The following is an 18,467-nucleotide window of genomic DNA, read 5'->3' as shown; positions in this document are numbered from 1 at the left end:
CATCAATGTTCCAACTGAGGCCTTCTTTCAGAACTCTCACACATATCAACTCCACCCAGCCTCTACTTCACAACCCACCACCTAGCTCCACTTTTACACCAACCCACCCAGCTCCTACTTCACATCAACCCACCACCCAGCCCCACTTACACCAACCCACCAAGCTTCTACTTACACCAACCCACCCAGGACCACTCACAACCCACCACCCAGCCTCCCACTTTTACACCAACCCACTTCAGCCCCACATATATTAATGCACCCAAGACTACTACACAACCCACCACCAAGCTCACCTTCACATCAACCCTTCCAGTTCCACTTCACATCCATCCACCCAGCTCCCATCTTCCACATCAACCCCACAAAGCTCTACTCTACCAACCCACCCAGTACCACTTCACACCTAACCTACCCAGGACCACTTACAACCCCACTACCCAGCCCTCACTTTACACCAACCCACCCAGCCCCTACTTCACACCAACCAACTAATGACCACTTCACAACCTAATACTACCTTCCAACCCTACACTTACACCAACCCAACCAGCCCCACTCACATCAACCCACCACCCAGCCTCTACTTTACACTAACCTACCAAGCTCTACTTCACACCAACCCACCTAGGACTACTCTAAACCCACCATCCAGCCTCCACTTTACACCAACCCACCCAGCTCTACTCACAACCCACCACTCCAGCCTCAACCACACCAACTTCACCAAGCTCTACCCACACCAACCCTCCATAAAGCACTTCACAACTCTACTACCCAGCCTCTGACTCACATCAATCCACTCCAGCTCCTACTCCACAACCCACTACCCAGCCTCCACTTTTACACCAACCCACACCTAGGACTACTACAACCCACCACCTAGCTCTACTTTATACACCAACCCACCTAGGGGACCACTTACAACCCACCACCCAGCCCCTACATCTCATATCAACCTACCAAGCTTTCACTTCACACCAACCCACCCATGACTACTACTCACAATCCCAACACTCCAGCTCTCTACTCTACAACTCCAACTCACCTAGCTCTATTTCTTTACACCAACCCACCAGCTTCTACATATCAACTCCCACTACCTCAGCCTGACTTTATACTCACCAACCTACCAAGCTCTATTTCAACACTCACAACTCCATATAGGACTACTTCTACAACCCACCACCTAGCTCCTACTTTACCAACCTCTACTTGCAGCTCTACTCTCATATTAATGCACCTAAGACTACTTCACAACCCCACCACCAAGCTCTCCTACTTCATTTCAACCTTCCAGTTCCACTTACATCCATCCACCCAGCCTCTACTTCTACATCAACCCACAAAGCCTCTTACTTTCCACCAACCTACCCAGCCTCTACTTCACACTAACCTACCTAGGACCACTTCACAACCTACCACCCAGCCTCTACTTTTACACTCAACCTACCTAGCTCCTACTTCACACCAACCAATCCTAGGACCACTTCACAACCCACTACTCCAGCCTCTACTTTTACAGATTACAACCTACTGCAGTACTACTACATCAACTCTACCTACCCAGCCTCTACTTTACACTCAACCTACCAAGCTCTCCTACTTCACACCAACCTACCTAGGACCACTTAAACTCCCACCATCCAGCCTCCTATTTTACACTTAAACCTACCCAGCTCCTACTCACAACTCCACTACCCAGCTCCTAACCACACTAACTTACCTAAGCTCCCACCCACACTGACCTCCATAGCTACTTCCTACAACCTACCACCCAGCTCCTTTACTCATTATCAATCTACTCCAGCCTCCTACTCTCACAACCTTACCACCCAGCTTCCACTTTTACACTCAACTCCTACCTTAGGACTCACTTACAACACCCACTACTCCAGCCTCTACTTCACATCAACCTACCAAGCTTCTACTCACACCAACCCCACCCATGACTACTCACAACTCCCAACACCTTGTAGCCTCTTACTTTACACTCAACCTTACTCTTAGCTCCCTACTTCACATTAATGCACCCCAAGACTACTCTACAACCCACCACCATCAAGCCTCACTTCACATCAACCCTTCCTAGTCCCACTTCATCCATCCACCCAGCCCCACTTCATCAACTCCACAAAGCTCTACTTACACCAACCCACCCAGGCCTCTACTCACACCAACCCACCCAGGGACTACTCTTCACAACCCACCACCTAGCCCTACTTTACACCAACTCTACCCAGCCTCTACTCACACCTCAACCAACCTAGGACTACTTCACAACCCACTACCTACCCAGCCCTACTTGACTTACACCAACCTACCCAGCCTCCCACTCACATCAACCTACCACCCAGCCCCACTTTACACCAACCCACCAAGCCCTACTTACACCAACTCCACCCAGCTCCTACTCACACCAACCCTACCTAGGACCACTTTCACAACCCACCACCCAGCTCCTACTTTCATACCTCAACCCACCCAGCCTCTACTCACACCAACCCACCTAAGACTACTCTCACAATCCCACCACTGAGCTCCTACTCACATCAACCTCCTCCTAGTCCTAACTCACATACATCCATCCAGCCCCATCTCACATCAACCCAACTAGCCTCTACTTTTACACCAACCCACCCAGCCCCACCACACCAACCTACCCAGGACTACTCACAACCCACCACCCAGCCCCACTTACACACCAACCCCACCCAGCCTCCTACTTCACAACCCACCACCCAGCCTCCCCACTCCACACCAACCCACCCAGCTCCCACCCACACCAACCCTCCATAAAGCACTTTACAACCTACCACCCAGCTCCCCACCCACATCAACCCATCCAGCCCCACTCACAGCCCACCACCCAGCCTCCTACTTACACCAACCCACCCAGGACCATTTTCATAACCCACCACCCAGCTCCACTTACACCAACCTATACCCAGGACCACTTCACAACCCACCACCCAGCCCCACTCTACATCAACCCCACAAAGCCCCACTTTACACCAACCCACCCAGCCCCACACTCACATCAACCCACCCAGCCCCACTTACACCAACCCACCAAGCCCCACTTACACCAACCCACCCAGCTCCCACTCCACACCAACCCACCTAGGACTACTCACAACCCACCACCCAGCCCCACTTACACCAACCTACCCAGCTCCCACTTCACACCAACCAACACAGGACCACTTCACAACCCACCACCCAGCTCCCACTTACACCAACCCACTCAAGCCCAACTTACACCAACTCCACCCAGGACCACTCACAACCCACCACCCAGCCCCACTTACACCAACCAACCCAGCCTCCTAACTCACACCAACCTACCCAGGACCACTCACAACCCACCACCCAGCCCCACTTACAACCAACCCACCCAGCCCCACTCACACCAACCCACCCAAGACCACTTCACAACCCACCACCCAGCCCCTACTTCACATCAACCCTCCCAGTCCCACTTCACATCCATCCATCCAGCCCCACTCACATCAACCCAACCAGCCCCACTTACACCAACCCACCCAGCCCCATCCACACCAACCCACCCAGGACCACACTCACAACCCACCACTGAGCCCCACTTACACCAACCCACCCAGCCCCCACTCACAACCCACCACCCAGCCCTCACCCACCCACACCAACCCACCCAGCCCCACCCACACCAACCCTCCATAAAGCACTTCACAACCTACCACCCAGCCTCCCCACCCACATCAATCCACCCAGCCCCACTCACAACCCACCACCCAGCCCCACTCACATCAACCCACCCAGGACCACTCTACAACCCACCACCCAGCCCCACTCTCACATCAACCCACCCAGCCACACTCACACCAACCCACCCATGACCACTCACAACCCAACACCCAGCCCCACTCGCACCAACGCACCTAGCCCCACTCACATCAACCCTTCCAGTCCCACTCACATCAACCCTCCCAGTCCAACTCACATCAATCCTCCCAGCCCCACTGACATCCCACCACCGAGCCCCACACACATTCCACCACCCAGCTCTACTCACATCAACCCTCCCAGCCCCGCTCAAATCCATCTACCGAGGACCACTCACACCATACCGACTCCGCCGGACACTCACACCACACCACAACACAAACCCAACCGAGCACGCACCACCACCCTCAAACCACCCAACCCCAACGCTCACCGCCAGGTCCCACTCTGTTCACACGAAAACACACACACTACACAACCACACTCACACCACACAACCCCATCAGTCTCACAACATACAACCCCACATCACCCTACCCCATCTTTCTCAGAACACAACAGGGGTAGCCTAGTGGTTAAAGCGTTAGCTCGTCACGCCGAAGATCCGGGTTCGACTTCCCATGAGTACTATGTGTGTAGCCCATTTCCGATGTCCCCAGCCGTGATATTGCTGGAATGTAGGTCCCGTAAGTAGGTCACGTCACTTCTCGAGACGTTAGTACTTCCGGTGACATACAACGTTTCATACCTTTTCCAGTGGTCTCATGGTTGTCAGTTGACAGTAGGCCTAGGGAACCGATAATCCTTGCAGGAATAACAAATTTCCGATCTAACCATCCCCAAATTAGCCAACTATTACGACTGTCAACAGCTGTGACAGCCAAAGATGGTTGTACACTTGGTTTAGTAAAGTCATATTTGGCGGTCGTGCAATTTGGAACCACGAATGGTTCTACATATATGCTTGTCACCGTGAATCTGGTACCGGAAGTAAACTGGACTCAGTCTCGCATATCGCAAATTGGCGCAGGCAAAGGGAGTCGGTAACCAGCTTAGTACCGGAAGAAGCGCCTCGCGAAACTCACAGGCCCTAAGCGGCGTAAAACCAGACTCACTCACTCACTCACTCACTCACAACACAACACCCTCAAACTCACACAAATGAACATTTTCCGTTTCCCTTTACTGTGTAAACATCAGCAGTTGGACAAATCTGTTAGTATGCCGAGTCACACCGTACTCACCACGTGCCAGCTGTATGACCTTCACACAATCAACCGGGTCCAGTTGCTGTGGATTCTGTTTGTGCAAGGTCATAAATATTTTCGTCATGTGTACGTGATACCAGTCACTGGTCTGATTAAGGGTTAGGGGCGATTGAGTAGCCTAGTGGTTAAAGTGTTAGCCGGGTTCGATTCCCCACATGGGCACAATGTGTGAAGCCCATTTATGGTGTCCTACGCCGTGATATTGCCAGAATATTGCTAAAAGCGGCGTAAATGCAGAGTCACTCACTCACTCTGACTACGGGAAATAACCACGGCACAATTCGCTGACCTTATGTTAAACTGTCATAAGGAAGTGCCCAACTTGCTCTTTCCCGTTTCAGTTGCATATAAATCATTGTTGCCTTATTTTCATTGCTGGAGAGCCAACTCGATGAGGTCACCAACAGGATGTAAATACTACAAACCCTTTATTTGTGCTGATACATATTAATCACATTTTACATTGAAATCTCCGTGTTAAGAAAGTAGTTATCTGTTGTGAAACTATCGTGATTTTCACACGAGGCATGATACATCCTCAAACTGCTGTAACTCTTAAAGTGTTGGGGGCGGTGGGATAGCCGAGTGGTTAAAGCGTCCGCTCGTCACGCCGAAGGCCCGGGTTCGATTCCCCACATGGGTACAATGTGTGAAGCCCATTTCGGGTGTCCTCCGCCGTGATATTGCTGGAATATTGCTAAAAGTGGCGTAAAAATAAACTCACTCACTCACTTAAAGTGTTGCACGAGCTATGCCACCCGACAAACTTCAACATCCACTGTGGATTTGACCGAACACTTGCTAACGTTATCAAAACCGTACATAGCTGGACAAAAAATTATGTTCGGAAACACATTTTTGCGCGCCCGTAAATAAATCACCATCGATTAAACATTTCATTAAGCTACCGTCAAACTTCAGTGGATATTTTCTTTTGTCCGGTACTTTACACGCGACTTATTCCGGTGGTATACGAATACAATGGCAGACCTTCATTACCGCCGAGATGTACATGAAGCTGGAGATAACATAGATAAAGTAGGCTAACATCTAATAAAACCCTTACTTACCTGCCATGTTTACAATCTAAATCCTTCATTAAAAGGCATTAAATAAACTCCACTCACTAACGCATGTGATAAAGGTGCATTAGTAGATAGATAGGTAGAAGATATTTTATTCCAGTGTCACATGCTCTACAATAAAATCATTAATAAAAGTACATAAAATATATAAATATATACATAAAGTGAGCATCCGGCCATCACGGCCTACGAGACACTAATTATTGTCATTAAAATACACAGTCATTATATGATGCATAAAATAAGAGGGAGTGAAATGGGGTGATCTGTGGGGGCGAGAGAACGCGACAAGGTTTTAATATTTTGTCTACGTCTAAACATTTGAGTTATAAGTGAAGTAAGCGGCTTGTATGATTCACTTGAGGACATTAGATAGATAAGCTGGGTAACTGGTCTGAGCTGGATGATTATTTTCAGCCAAAGTTCATAACTAAGTGTGAACATAACAGCAAACGACGAGAAAATGAACCTCGTCTTCTACACTGTGAGTATTACGGCAGTGACAATTTCTCTCTTCTAAAGCAACCTTGGAACGAGCAAACCTTCTTAACTCTACATGTAAGGGGAGGGTCCCACAATGCAATTTACAGATGAATGCGTTGATATCGATCCATGGTAGAACTTACATATGGCTCGGTACTGAGATTACGCCATTTGGCTGGCCTATATCGTTCCATAATTGAGTAAGCCATTCTTGATCATCAAATATTAATAAACAAGACTTTGCTATCTGAAATTCGGATTGGGAAATAGTTGAAAGACTAGACACTGGAAGATTCCATGCAGAGATTAACTTAAGAACTTTCTTATTCCACGAAGTTCTAAATTTAAAAGACCAACTGGACTTACATGGATAAGTCTAGTTTGGTCAACTACGTAGCTTACGCCCAAATCTTAGAATTTCAATCCATTGTTTAGTTAGCGAAGACGTCCATTTCCATCTCGCCCCGCACTGCTAAGTTTGGGGTTTTACTCCCTACCGATAAAGAGAAGCGTCAGGCGCGGTTAATTAAGTGAAATACGTGTTATTATCTTATATCTATTATGTGACAGGGTGGTTAAAAATGGCCGTCCGTCATGCAACCAGCCAGGGTTCGATACCGTAAAATGGGTGAAGTCCATTGATGGGTTCTGCGCCATCTCGCACGCACGCACGCACGCACACGCAAACTAACTTAAGAAAGGCGGCACACTACATTATCAGTCTGCTCCTCTGAGATCGCTCTGTAAACAATATCGGGTTAGAATTGATATTCAGTAACCCATGCTTGTCGTAAGAGGCGACTAACGGGATCGGGTGGTCAGGCTCGCTGACACTTGTCATCGGTTCCCAATTGCGCAGATCGATGCTCATGCTATTGATCACTGGATTGTCTGGTCCAGACTCGATTAATTACAGACCGCCGCCATATAACTGGAATATTGCTGAGTGCGGCGTAAAACTAAACTCACGCATTCACTGTAAACAATATGGTAATAATACACTCAAGAAATAGTTTACGACTGCTTCGTACATTTGATCGATTGTAGGGATAAAACCTGCTTGGTGTTCGCGGGCCAACTTTCAAACCTTTACCTTTCATACACTTAAAAACGTAAAGTGTTGTAAAGAAGAACTCATGGAGAAAAAATGAATGATATACATGACATCTCTTTCTTTCAACATACTTTGTCAGCAAAATAACATACCAAAAGTAATCTTAGTTTAGCTCCAAAACAAGCATTTATAGATTATACAAATTCGCAAAGAGCTCGGGCTTAGAAAATTTACATACACAATACATGTATATGTATGAGAGAAAGAGAGAGAGAGAGAGAGAGAGAGAGAGAGAGAGAGAGAGAGAGAGAGAGAGAGAGAGAGAGAGAGAGAGAGAGAGAGAGAGAGAGAGAGAGAGAGAGAGAGAGAGAGAGAGAGAGAGAGAAGGGGAGGGAGGGAGAGGAGAGAGAGAGAGAGAGAAGGATTTTCCTCATTGTACATGTTGACAAGCGTGCTCACACAGCAGCAGGCGATGACACATCAGCGTGATCCAATCTGAATCACAAAAATGAACCACGATTAATCATTTTGCCCAATGTGTGAGCCACCACTTACATAACAACTAGTATACATGTACAAGAAATGTGCTAAATGATTTTATGTGATCATTTCAGGGTTTTCCGAAATGCTGTATAAACCATACTATATTGAAGGTTCAAAACATGTCACTATTTTGAATCCATATACATGTATCTTAATATATATTACAAGTACGCATTGATGTAAACTTCATTCGAAGGCAAAATGTGGGACGCACCTAAGTGCAAAGTATGACAACCGAGCATGAATCTATAACACATAAAACGAACATGGTCCGAATGTGTGCGTGTGAGTGAGTTAGTGAGTGAGTGAGTGAGTGTTTGTTAGTTTGTGAGTGTGTGTGTGAGTGTGTGTGTGAGTGAGTGAGTGTGTGTGTGTTTGTGTGTGTGTGTGTGTGTTGTGTGTGTGTGTGTGTGTGTGTGTGTGTGTGTGTGTGTGTGTGTGTGTGTGTGTGTGTGTGTGTGTGTGTGTGTTGACGGTGTAAAGGTTCCTGTACCAGGAGGGAAGGAGAAAGGGCATCTTGCTTTTGACTGTGTCTTTTTGTCGTGCACCAAGTGAGAAGGAGGTAGGTATACTTTGTGTTGACGGTGTCGAGGTTTCTTGTACCCAGCGGGAAGAAGGTATATTTGTATTGACTGTGTCGAGGTTTCTTGTACCCAGCGGGAAGAAGGTATATTTGTATTGAAAGTGTCAAGGTTTCTTGCATCAAGTTTGAAGGAGGTATGTATATGTTGTGTCGAGGGTTCTATCATGATGCGGGGAACAGGTAGGTCACTTTCCATTGACTGTGATTCGGTATACACAACGCGGAAAGATGGTAGGGATACTTTACAGCCTAAAGAGGGGCTGTGGTGGACTTACCATTGACTCTGGTCAGACGTTACCGCTTCCACAAGTGACTCCTAGACATGAAGTATATTGGGACACTCATCAGCATGATGACCAAGGGAGGGAAAAACCTGTCAGGGTCCTCGACGACGGCCGTGACGGACAACGCCAAGATGGAAACAACGTAGACTGCAGGGAACACCCAGTGAGTCTGAGGGAGGGAAAGCTCCATTTATATATTTATAAATAAAAATAACTGATTATTGTTTTGCCATTTTCTCAATTACCTTCTTATAAATACAAGCCATAATCGTAAAAGTTATCAAGCTACATGTTGGAGACCTTCTGATGGGAGGAAAACAATGTATCTAATAACCTTTTCATCAACCTTTGTTTACCTGGCGAAGCTATTTGCTGCAGACCAAATCCGGTCCGGTAAATCATTTCACATGTCCGATGGCGAATGATTCCTTTCTTGGATTAATATTAATTTTAAATGGCTTAATTTTGTATCGCAGTCTCAAAGTGGATATTAGCATTGTAATTAACACTATGGTTAAACCTTGTAGGTATTGTCGTTAGCTGTGTGCTTCTTTCGTATGAAGAAAATTCCGGAAATGGCAAGACATTCCCCGCCTACCCTGTAGAACACATAGGCTCCCAGGACGGACTTGATATCACCGAGACACAGGAAGACAGCCGTAACTAGGAACTGAAGGGAAATAGCAAAATGGAGCTCAGATTTATATCTTCTTTGTCAAATACTGTTGTGACAACTATGCGTAGTGTTCTGACAATTAGCGGTTACTGAAAACACACACACACACACACACACACACACACACACACACACACACACACACACAGACAGACAGACACAGAGAGAGACACACACACACACACACCCAATTGCTCACACACACACACACACAAAACAAATCACACACACGCACACATTCTCTCTCACGCACACACGCTCTTTCTCTCACACTCTCACACACGCTCACACACGCTCACACTCACACACACTCAATTGCTCACTCACACACATAATCACACACAGACTCACTAACACACCCTCACTCGCTCACTCACAATGGGCATGTGAAATCGGTAACTGATCGACATATTTTGAATTTACTGCCTTGCTTTACTCCACATTTCCTCTCAACAGTATGAGTAGGATGAGTAACTTTGTTAAGGAACTGTCACCAAGGACCTCACTGTTCAATCCTACCAATGCTATGATGGACGGCTGTGGAGATCCTCTCTGGACGCTGATCATGCTCAGAAACCGTGGAAACAGTCCATCTCGACCTCCCACAAAGTTTATCCTAATATATTAAAAATAATTCAAAGTACAAGAAAATATCGACGTGCACCGCATGTGAGTTTGCGCTTTCCATCAAGCTGTAAAAAAGCACAAGAATCTGTTCTTTACTAAGAAAGTGTAATTCCAAAATTAGCACATGTTAAAGTTGATGGTCATTTCATTAGTATGTGTTTTGCTCAAAGAGAAGTGCAGATAATTGCCGTACAGTTTACGGGTTAACCTACAACATACCACTATCAAGCGGTTACCAAGCCATATAAACTGCCTTTGAACATGCGCGATTTTAGATGTGTGTGTCAATTTTCACTTGTTGCCACAACCATACCTCAATTCGGGCAACTGTCCTGCAAATATCGGTTGCTGTACGTCCTTTTAAGTGTTAATGTCCTTGAGATTTGTATCTGTTAAATACATACGTCTGTCTTTTGTGTTTTTAAACTTGGTTGATTTAATACAATTGTGAAATTACTTTTGGCAGTCAGTTTATAAGTGGAATACACTTGAACACATTCAGACAATGTACACGCAGAGGCTGGATGTATCATCTGCTGAAAATAAAGATGTTGCTGTTGGTATTCCCTCCTGCTGACATTGCAACACACGCGAGGATAACCCACTTGAACACTCCTAGTTTCATCTCTCCAAACACCTGGTGGAACAATATGAGTGACTGAGTGAGTGAGTGATTTGAGTTTTACGCCGCACTCAGCAATATTTCAGCTTTTTGGCGGCGGCCTGTAAATAATCGAGTCTGGATCAGACAATCCGGTGATCAACAGCATGAGCATCGATCTACGCAATTGGGATACGATGGCATGTGTCAACCCAGTCAGTGAGCCTGACCACCCGATCCCATTATTCGCCTCTTACGACAAGCATGGGTTACTGAATATCAGTTCTAACTCAGGTAGAAAATGAATCATCCGTGTCACTTTGAATGAGGATCACAATACAATTCATTCCTTCAAAAATGGGCAGTGAAAATATTCATTATTGTCAGGCAAAAGTAATTTTAAAACTTAACTTGTGTTTTAATTATCATGTGCATGTGTCATTATCTTATGTAGGTATACACGGGTATGTGATCTTAGTGAATGTACAAATATAAAGACTTATGTTCATATGTACATTTTATCTATGTTCATATTTATGTTCCAAGTAATGTTTAATAGACCATATTCATGTTTATGCTTTTCAAGCAAATATATCACTGCTTGTTATTTCAAGTCTTATGTACGTGTATCAATTTTCTCGATGAGTTTTGCCCAATCTAACTGACCATTCACTTTTGGAAAACAAACCAGACAACAAACCAAAACAATATGCATCACCGTATATCACTGCGGTTTCTTTCTATAATGTACGGACTATTGCCACAGACTGCGTCGCAACAACGCTTCTATAATTATGGCCTGTAGATCCAGAACGTTATAAAACCCAGGGACTAGATTTTCGAAGCTCTCTTAGCGCTAAGATAGTCATAAGTTAATGTTAAGGTATGGCACTTACGACTATCTTAGCGCTAAGAGGGCTTCGAAAATCTAGGCCCTGGGTCACATTTCATAAAGTAACGTTGCGCTAAGGTGATTGTAACCCCCAAACTTTAACACAGACTTACGACAGGCGTTCGCTACGATCGCTTTGTGAAACGGGACCCTTTTCCTTTCGGATGATTTGTTTCCTGTCTGACTGCTGCCGTTACCTACCACTTCCCCTTCATCACTCCCCCCACATAGTTTTACAATCAGAGATGTTTGTGTGGAACTACAGCTCACATAGCTACTGCAATGCCAGACAGAATTTCGTCATTGGTGAAGAATGCGTAGTAGGTAACATTCGCCAAGACGTAAACCACGGTCGGAATTGCCAGTCCTGCCAAAACCGCAATGGGGATGTTTCTAGAAAACCAAAAGTTTGACAGATTTACAAACGTAAACAAACGCAATGCGAACCGTATTTTCTTACCCGAGAAAGGGTGGGATTGTGTGTGTGTGTGTGTTGTGTGTGTGTTAGAGGTCGGCATTGTATATTCTGAACGTCATGAGATTCTGAATACATGTTAAGATACAGTACCAGCGTTACATGACAAGATTCAGAAAATAGTACAAACTGAACTCATCACGCCGAAGACCCAGGTTCGATTCCCCACATAAGTACAATGTGTGAAGCCCATTTCTGGTGTCCCCCGCCGTGATAATTGCTGGAATATTGCTAAAAGCGGCGTAAAACCATACTAACAAACTGAGACGACGTAAAACAACATACATTAACTCGACTGTTTACCTTGAAGGTTTGATGATCTCCTCCACTCCTCCATTGACTGCATCCCTGTAACACATAAATACGAAGTGGTTGCCGCGAGGAATATCGTTCTACCATTTTTTTCATTATTTACAATTTTTGTTTCCATGTGTTATCATTGGAAAGCCTTTCTGAACATTTCTTTTAACGAGCAAGTCTAACACAGCTCTTTGTATGCAACCATACATTAAATCATCGCCAAGTATTGTGTTGATTGTAAAATATTTTGGTTTAAGCACAGTTTCTTTAAGAGCCTGGCGTGGTTTTTCATGAGCTGGACATTCAATGAGATAGTGCTGAACTGTTTCTAGGCAGTGTAAGTTACAGCATTCACACAGAGGAGAGAGGTATTTATCTAAAATACTTCTATATGCCTTCAGTCGACAATGTCCAAGCCTGAGGCGAGTTAAAACAACTTCATCTCAGTTACCCAAGCAGTAACATGGCTGATTACCTCCCTTTGAGCGTATTCTTTGCTACTCCCATTCGTGACCAACTCGTGTTATTCCGGGACAAGCAGAATAGCGACTCGTGCCCCTCTGGAAGGATTTCATATTGGCGCATGAACATCAGAACTACTTTAAACAAGAACGATAACTCTATCCCTGTTTGATTCCAGTGTTTCTTAATTATCACCGAAGCACATGTACATTGAATTGCTAGGTTGTTGTTTTGGGGCTGTGTTTATTTATTTATTTTAAAGAATTAAACCTCTTTGACACAACTAAAAGAAGGAGAAAAACATATTTGTTAAAGACATATTCTAATGTAATTATTACCAGCTGTTAACCTTATGTTTCCAATTAGGGTTTACTAATCACAAATGGGAATTGTTTTATTGAATGTGCATGCCAATAAAAGTTTTTAAAATTCAGCTACATTAAGTCCCAAAGCACATACTCAAGAATGACTTTAAAATATTTCTCAAACTGAACATTCGTGTAATCTTGCTGCCATACCCCTGGTGGAATTTGAAATGAATTTGCTGAAAAAAGTATGAATGACCAAAAAAATAGTCAGACTAAAATATCCCCAGAGATGTGAAATATAAGCCCAATGTTTGAGATTAAAGTTGATTAGTTACATACAAATATAATATTCTTGTTTTGAAACTCGTAGCGATTTGTAATTACATTTCCTAAAATTGTTGGAAGCGCACGTACAATCTCCATAACAAGCCCGCAAGATCGTCAGAAATACACTCAGTTGGACCCATGAGAGCCGTTGTGTCAACAAACGCACGTGCGTGTATTTGAATCTCTCACCGTCAATCGCATGATTCTTATTAAAAACTTCATAACAGGCAGCAAAATCCTGTCAGCTATGTTCTTTGTACTTTCAATATGACGATATATAGTTTTCATGATTTTTTAAACAATGACATAATGCCATAAACGATTTAAGTACTCGGGATTATTTTTACCAAAGCACTGCAGTGATTTACGCGCGTTCTGATTGGTTTGTCGTATTTTCGCACATAACAAGCATCGAGAGGGGGACGAGTCTTCTTGGAGGTTACGGAAAGGGGCGAGTGGTGACGAATGTCACGTCATCACACGGTTGCAGCATTGCAAACTATGGCGTTAAACATAACTATCGAGAAGGCTCTTTGTCTCAAGCGCATCAGTAAGTGGTTACTATTTACTTACTGCTGTGTCGGTATGTCGCTATGTCACTCTTGTCTCAGTGGTTTACAAATGTAAGTCCTCGGTACCCTGTAAGAGCCGAGACCCGTGAAGATCCGGGTTAAAATTGGTCCTCAGGGCATCATTCCTCTAGCCCCCGTCCCACTAACTCCCTGCAAAATTAGCTACAGACTATGCAGCAGATTCTAAAGTTGGTTCAGGATGATGTTAGCTCTTCCCTTTATCCCAGTTTCCCAGGTCAGACACGCGTTGTCACACATTCTGAAACAAGCTCCATCTGTAGACGGTGGTCTCCATATTTATCCACGAGGAAGCATCCAACCAAACAGCTTTTGCAACTTAAGTGTGGACAGTCTGCTACTCATACCTGTGTGCCATTGGACATATCATGGACAATATGTATTTTGCCTAAAAACAACTGATCTGACTCTGCATTCATGCAGACAATGTGTCAAGATCTGAATTAATATATTTGTGAATGTAAATAAATATAGAATCTTCATATTTGTTTTGTCAATCATTAGCAACAGTGATCATCTACTGATCAATAATGATCACTGAGCCGTGATTCTCTATTATCTATACCTAGTACCGGTAGTCACCTACTCACAACCAACACCTGACCTAACGAGTTAATTAGTAGTAGCAGTTAATCCAGTTACAGGGGAGTGAGTACAGCTAACAGAACAGCCAGGCGAGGGTCTAAAGGTACTAATTAGTAGCTTGTAACATCAAGGGGCTAGGGGAACGGGGGCTAGAGGGGTGGAGTCGTCTTCCGCAACCGATGCTTGTAAAAGGCGACTAACGGGATCAGTTGATCAGCCTCGCTGACTTGGTTGACACATGTCACCGTGTCCCATTTGCGTAGATCGAACCAAATTACATGTATGTACATCGATGCTCATGATGTTGATCACTGGATTGTCTGGTTCAGACACGATTATTTACAGGCCGGCGTTAAACAACAACCCAACCAACCAATCAAAGAGTCGAAGAGAGGGATTGATTGGTCATGCTCACTGACATTGTTGATTTAAGTTTCATTGTACTCACGGTCCAGACTCGGTTATTTACAGGCAACTGTCATAAAGAATGAATATTGTAAGATGTGTTTACCAACAATGGAAAGAAAAGCGTGTTTGGGTTCACTGTTATGCTAATCGGAGTTATGTCCCTTAGATCGCCAGTCTCTCCAGTATGCTGCTGGTGGCGCATGCTTGTCGCGTACGGTGGCCATAGGGCATAGTAATGTTTTTTGCAATTTAGATGTTTTTCGATATACGTACGTTATCTTTCGGAATTTCAAATTTTTTGGAGTTTCCGTCAGCAAGTCGCCAGGAACATAAGTTACATAACCATATACTACGGATACATTAAAACGGATGTTACGCGTAATGATAAGCAAATATTGAAAAGCAGATCAGAAACTGTGTTAAATGAAACATTTTTCATCGCAGTGAAACACTCAACATTGTTTAAAAGAAACTTCCGGCGTTTGGTTCCCAGTTCAGTTTGTCTTTCCTGTCACTCTCATTTGATTGCTTGGCGATTCAATGCACGTTTTCCTATGTTCAATGTTTGTTTTCCAGACATTTTATGCAATATTCTTCTATGTCTATTTTTCCAAACGAATAGGCACACAGACATTAATCACATTGTATTTTTGCATAGCATTTGGAATGCTGAAAGAACGTTTTACAACTTTACATCAGGAAGTTGAAATCAAGTTGCGTTGTATTTATCACTTTATGTGCGTGCGTGCGTGTGTGAGTGTTCTTGCGTGCGTGCCTGAAATAATTGTTTTCGGAGTTTATGTTATAGATTTCGTATTTCTTATTCGCAGAGAGCACAGAAAGCACACGACATTCGTGCCTCTCATCCACAATAGAGAACCATAGTGAAGGGGCAGCGCATCCTGGTTCCGGGTAAATGAGTAAGTGAGTTAGTTTTACGCCGCACTCAGCAATATTCCAGCTATATGGCGGCGGTCTGTAAATAATCTAGTCTGGACCAGACAATCCAGTGATCAACAGCATGAGCATCGATCTGTGCAATTGGGAACCGATGACATGTGTCAACCCAGTCAGCGAGTCTGACCACCCGATCCCGTTAGTCGCCTCTTACGACAAGCATGGGTTACTGAAGATCAATATTCTAACCCGGACCTTCACGGGTTCCGGGTAAATCCATCCAAAGTGTACCTTGTGTTAACAAAAGTTTGACGCGTACGGCGTCTGAGAGGAAAGAAACCCAGATTGAGCAAACAAAAATGTAGGTTTCTGCAAGACAGGATTCCTTACAATATGTTAAAAAGGGTAACTGATGTTGAGGACGACAATTAAATGTGTAATGAATTATTTCACATGTAGCACATAGGTGGAGGAAATTCTAGTTCAATCGAATGTTTTTGAGTGTTAAGTTTGGAGTACATGAGTTTGGTTTAGAGCTACTTTGTAATGTTTTTCAGGTTGATTACGACATTTTAGCTCGAAGGAAAGAAAGTTCATGACTTTTATCAATCGATGAAGCCGGTGCAGTTTAAACGGAAATCCCACTCAAACATGTCAATACTTCGAGCCGACCGTTCCTTGATTTATCCCCCAAATACCAAACGTTAGGTAAACAAGCAGAAGTGACATATATCTTTAGGTATTACACGACAAGGGATTTAAACACAGACCTTCCCTTACCCGGGCCGACGTTGCGTCCACCAGACTACAGAGGCGGTGTAGCAGCCTACGAGTGCCTGTTCAAATGGTTATATGTTAACTAGATATCTATAGCTACTATAGTCCGTTTCTCTTAAAATCGGATCGTAGAATGGCAGCCTAACTCGAAAATTACTAAACGTATAATACTCGTTGAAACACTGATGATAATCAAAACATCTGACCAACTCTGTGTTTTTTGTTGTTGCAAAATTTATGTCCTAAAAATAAAAAAAGTTGTTTAAAAAATTAACATTTTGACACCGTTCACTATTTCTTACGACGGAGGACTGCAAAGAGAGGAACAGCCAGGTGTACGCGGATCACGCGCACAAGTGCCGACAAAGTTATTGAATCATTTACCTGTGCTGTGCTGTCCACAGGCCCTCATGTCTTTGCGAGGATTAAAGATTAATAAAATCGTATTTTTGAGATGACCCCCGACTCGGAATGCTTCACAGTACATATACATCATGACAAGGCCGGACACTTCGGTGTACCCCACCCGACTGCTCTGCCGATCGCTACGCTACCATCGCATGCAATCGATTAAAACTTAATGTAAACATAATCATAGATGATTGGCCTATCGAGAACCACTCATGACACCTACCAATTCTTTATTGTTATTTGTGCAAGTCGATTGAAATCCGATTTTGACTCTCAACTAAACGATCTTGATACAATGGCCGGCGATATATCCGCACAAAACGGGGGTGTGGTCGAAGCAAGCCCTCTAGTTTGTTGATGTTTGTTAAGGAGACATTTACAACTGATACTTTCTTTTGAGAAGCCATTGCTGGAAAAAAAATCTTACATTTCCAATCAGTGGGCTTGTGACAGTGACGGCTTGACTTCCGAATGTCTCTAGGCCTTGAGTCCTGCCCCACAACGAAACACATGGGTACCAATGGTATCACCTTAGGCAAGTAAGCAGAAAATGGGTACCAGGTGGGATAAGTCATGTGACTATTAACCTTCTAGCGCCTCACAGGCAGCTTGGGTTATCCGGGGTAATAATAATCAGACTGTTAGCGCATTGAGCACACTCTGGTGTGGAGTTTAGCGCAGTATAAGAATCCATGCTAATAATAATATTAATCATCATCATCATCATCAACATCAAGTAGCAACAGTGGTCAAATTTCCAAGACTGGCCTAGGCTGGATATCCAGGGTGACAATATGACCTTCGCACAAACTGTGCTGGAATTATCTTTAGGTATGACACAGCAAGGGATTTAAACACCGACCTTCCCTTTCCCGGGCAGACGCTTTGTCCTAGACTACAGAGGCCGAAGAGTCAAGATTAAACATGGTTTCTTGAAATATTAAGATACAGTAACCTGCACACCCTTGCGTTGGACAGTTGTACATTCCTGAAAACTATATGTTCAAATTTGTTAAAACAAATCTGATATGCGGACATGTTAACACCGTTAGAAGTGCACTTTGTT

The 18,467-nt window shown here is 44.2% G+C and overlaps 1 protein-coding gene across 1 annotated transcript; it reads right to left on the bottom strand.

Annotated features, from left to right (window-relative positions):
* Nucleotides 1-8,063: 8,063 nt before the first annotated feature.
* Nucleotides 8,064-10,448, bottom strand: LOC124292058 (Y+L amino acid transporter 1-like). The gene is made up of 4 exons (XM_046729146.1): nt 10,261-10,448; nt 9,586-9,735; nt 9,057-9,234; nt 8,064-8,150 (listed from the first exon to the last, which is right to left on the bottom strand). Exons 1-3 carry the CDS (start codon nt 10,306-10,308, stop codon nt 9,076-9,078), a joined length of 357 nt encoding a protein of 118 aa, XP_046585102.1. The 5' UTR covers nt 10,309-10,448; the 3' UTR covers nt 8,064-8,150; nt 9,057-9,075.
* Between the last annotated feature and the right edge of the window lie 8,019 nt (nt 10,449-18,467).

The sequence above is a fragment of the Haliotis rubra genome, unplaced genomic scaffold (genome assembly GCF_003918875.1).
Source record: "Haliotis rubra isolate DU_JTF1 unplaced genomic scaffold, ASM391887v1 Scf10, whole genome shotgun sequence".
Lineage (NCBI taxonomy): Eukaryota > Metazoa > Mollusca > Gastropoda > Lepetellida > Haliotidae > Haliotis > Haliotis rubra.
The sequence above is the reverse complement of the archived record's forward strand: the minus strand, read 5'-3'. Positions and strand labels throughout refer to the sequence as shown.

Coding starts and splice junctions, on each gene's coding strand:
- LOC124292058 (XM_046729146.1), bottom strand. CDS start 10,308: ATGATCAGCGTCCAGAGAGGATCTCCACAGCCGTCCATCATAGCATTG. Junction 9,736..10,260: donor AGCCGTCCATCATAGCATTG/GTAGGATTGAAC, acceptor ATTTCCCTTCAG/TTCCTAGTTACGGCTGTCTT. Junction 9,235..9,585: donor CTAACGACAATACCTACAAG/GTTTAACCATAG, acceptor TCCCTCCCTCAG/ACTCACTGGGTGTTCCCTGC.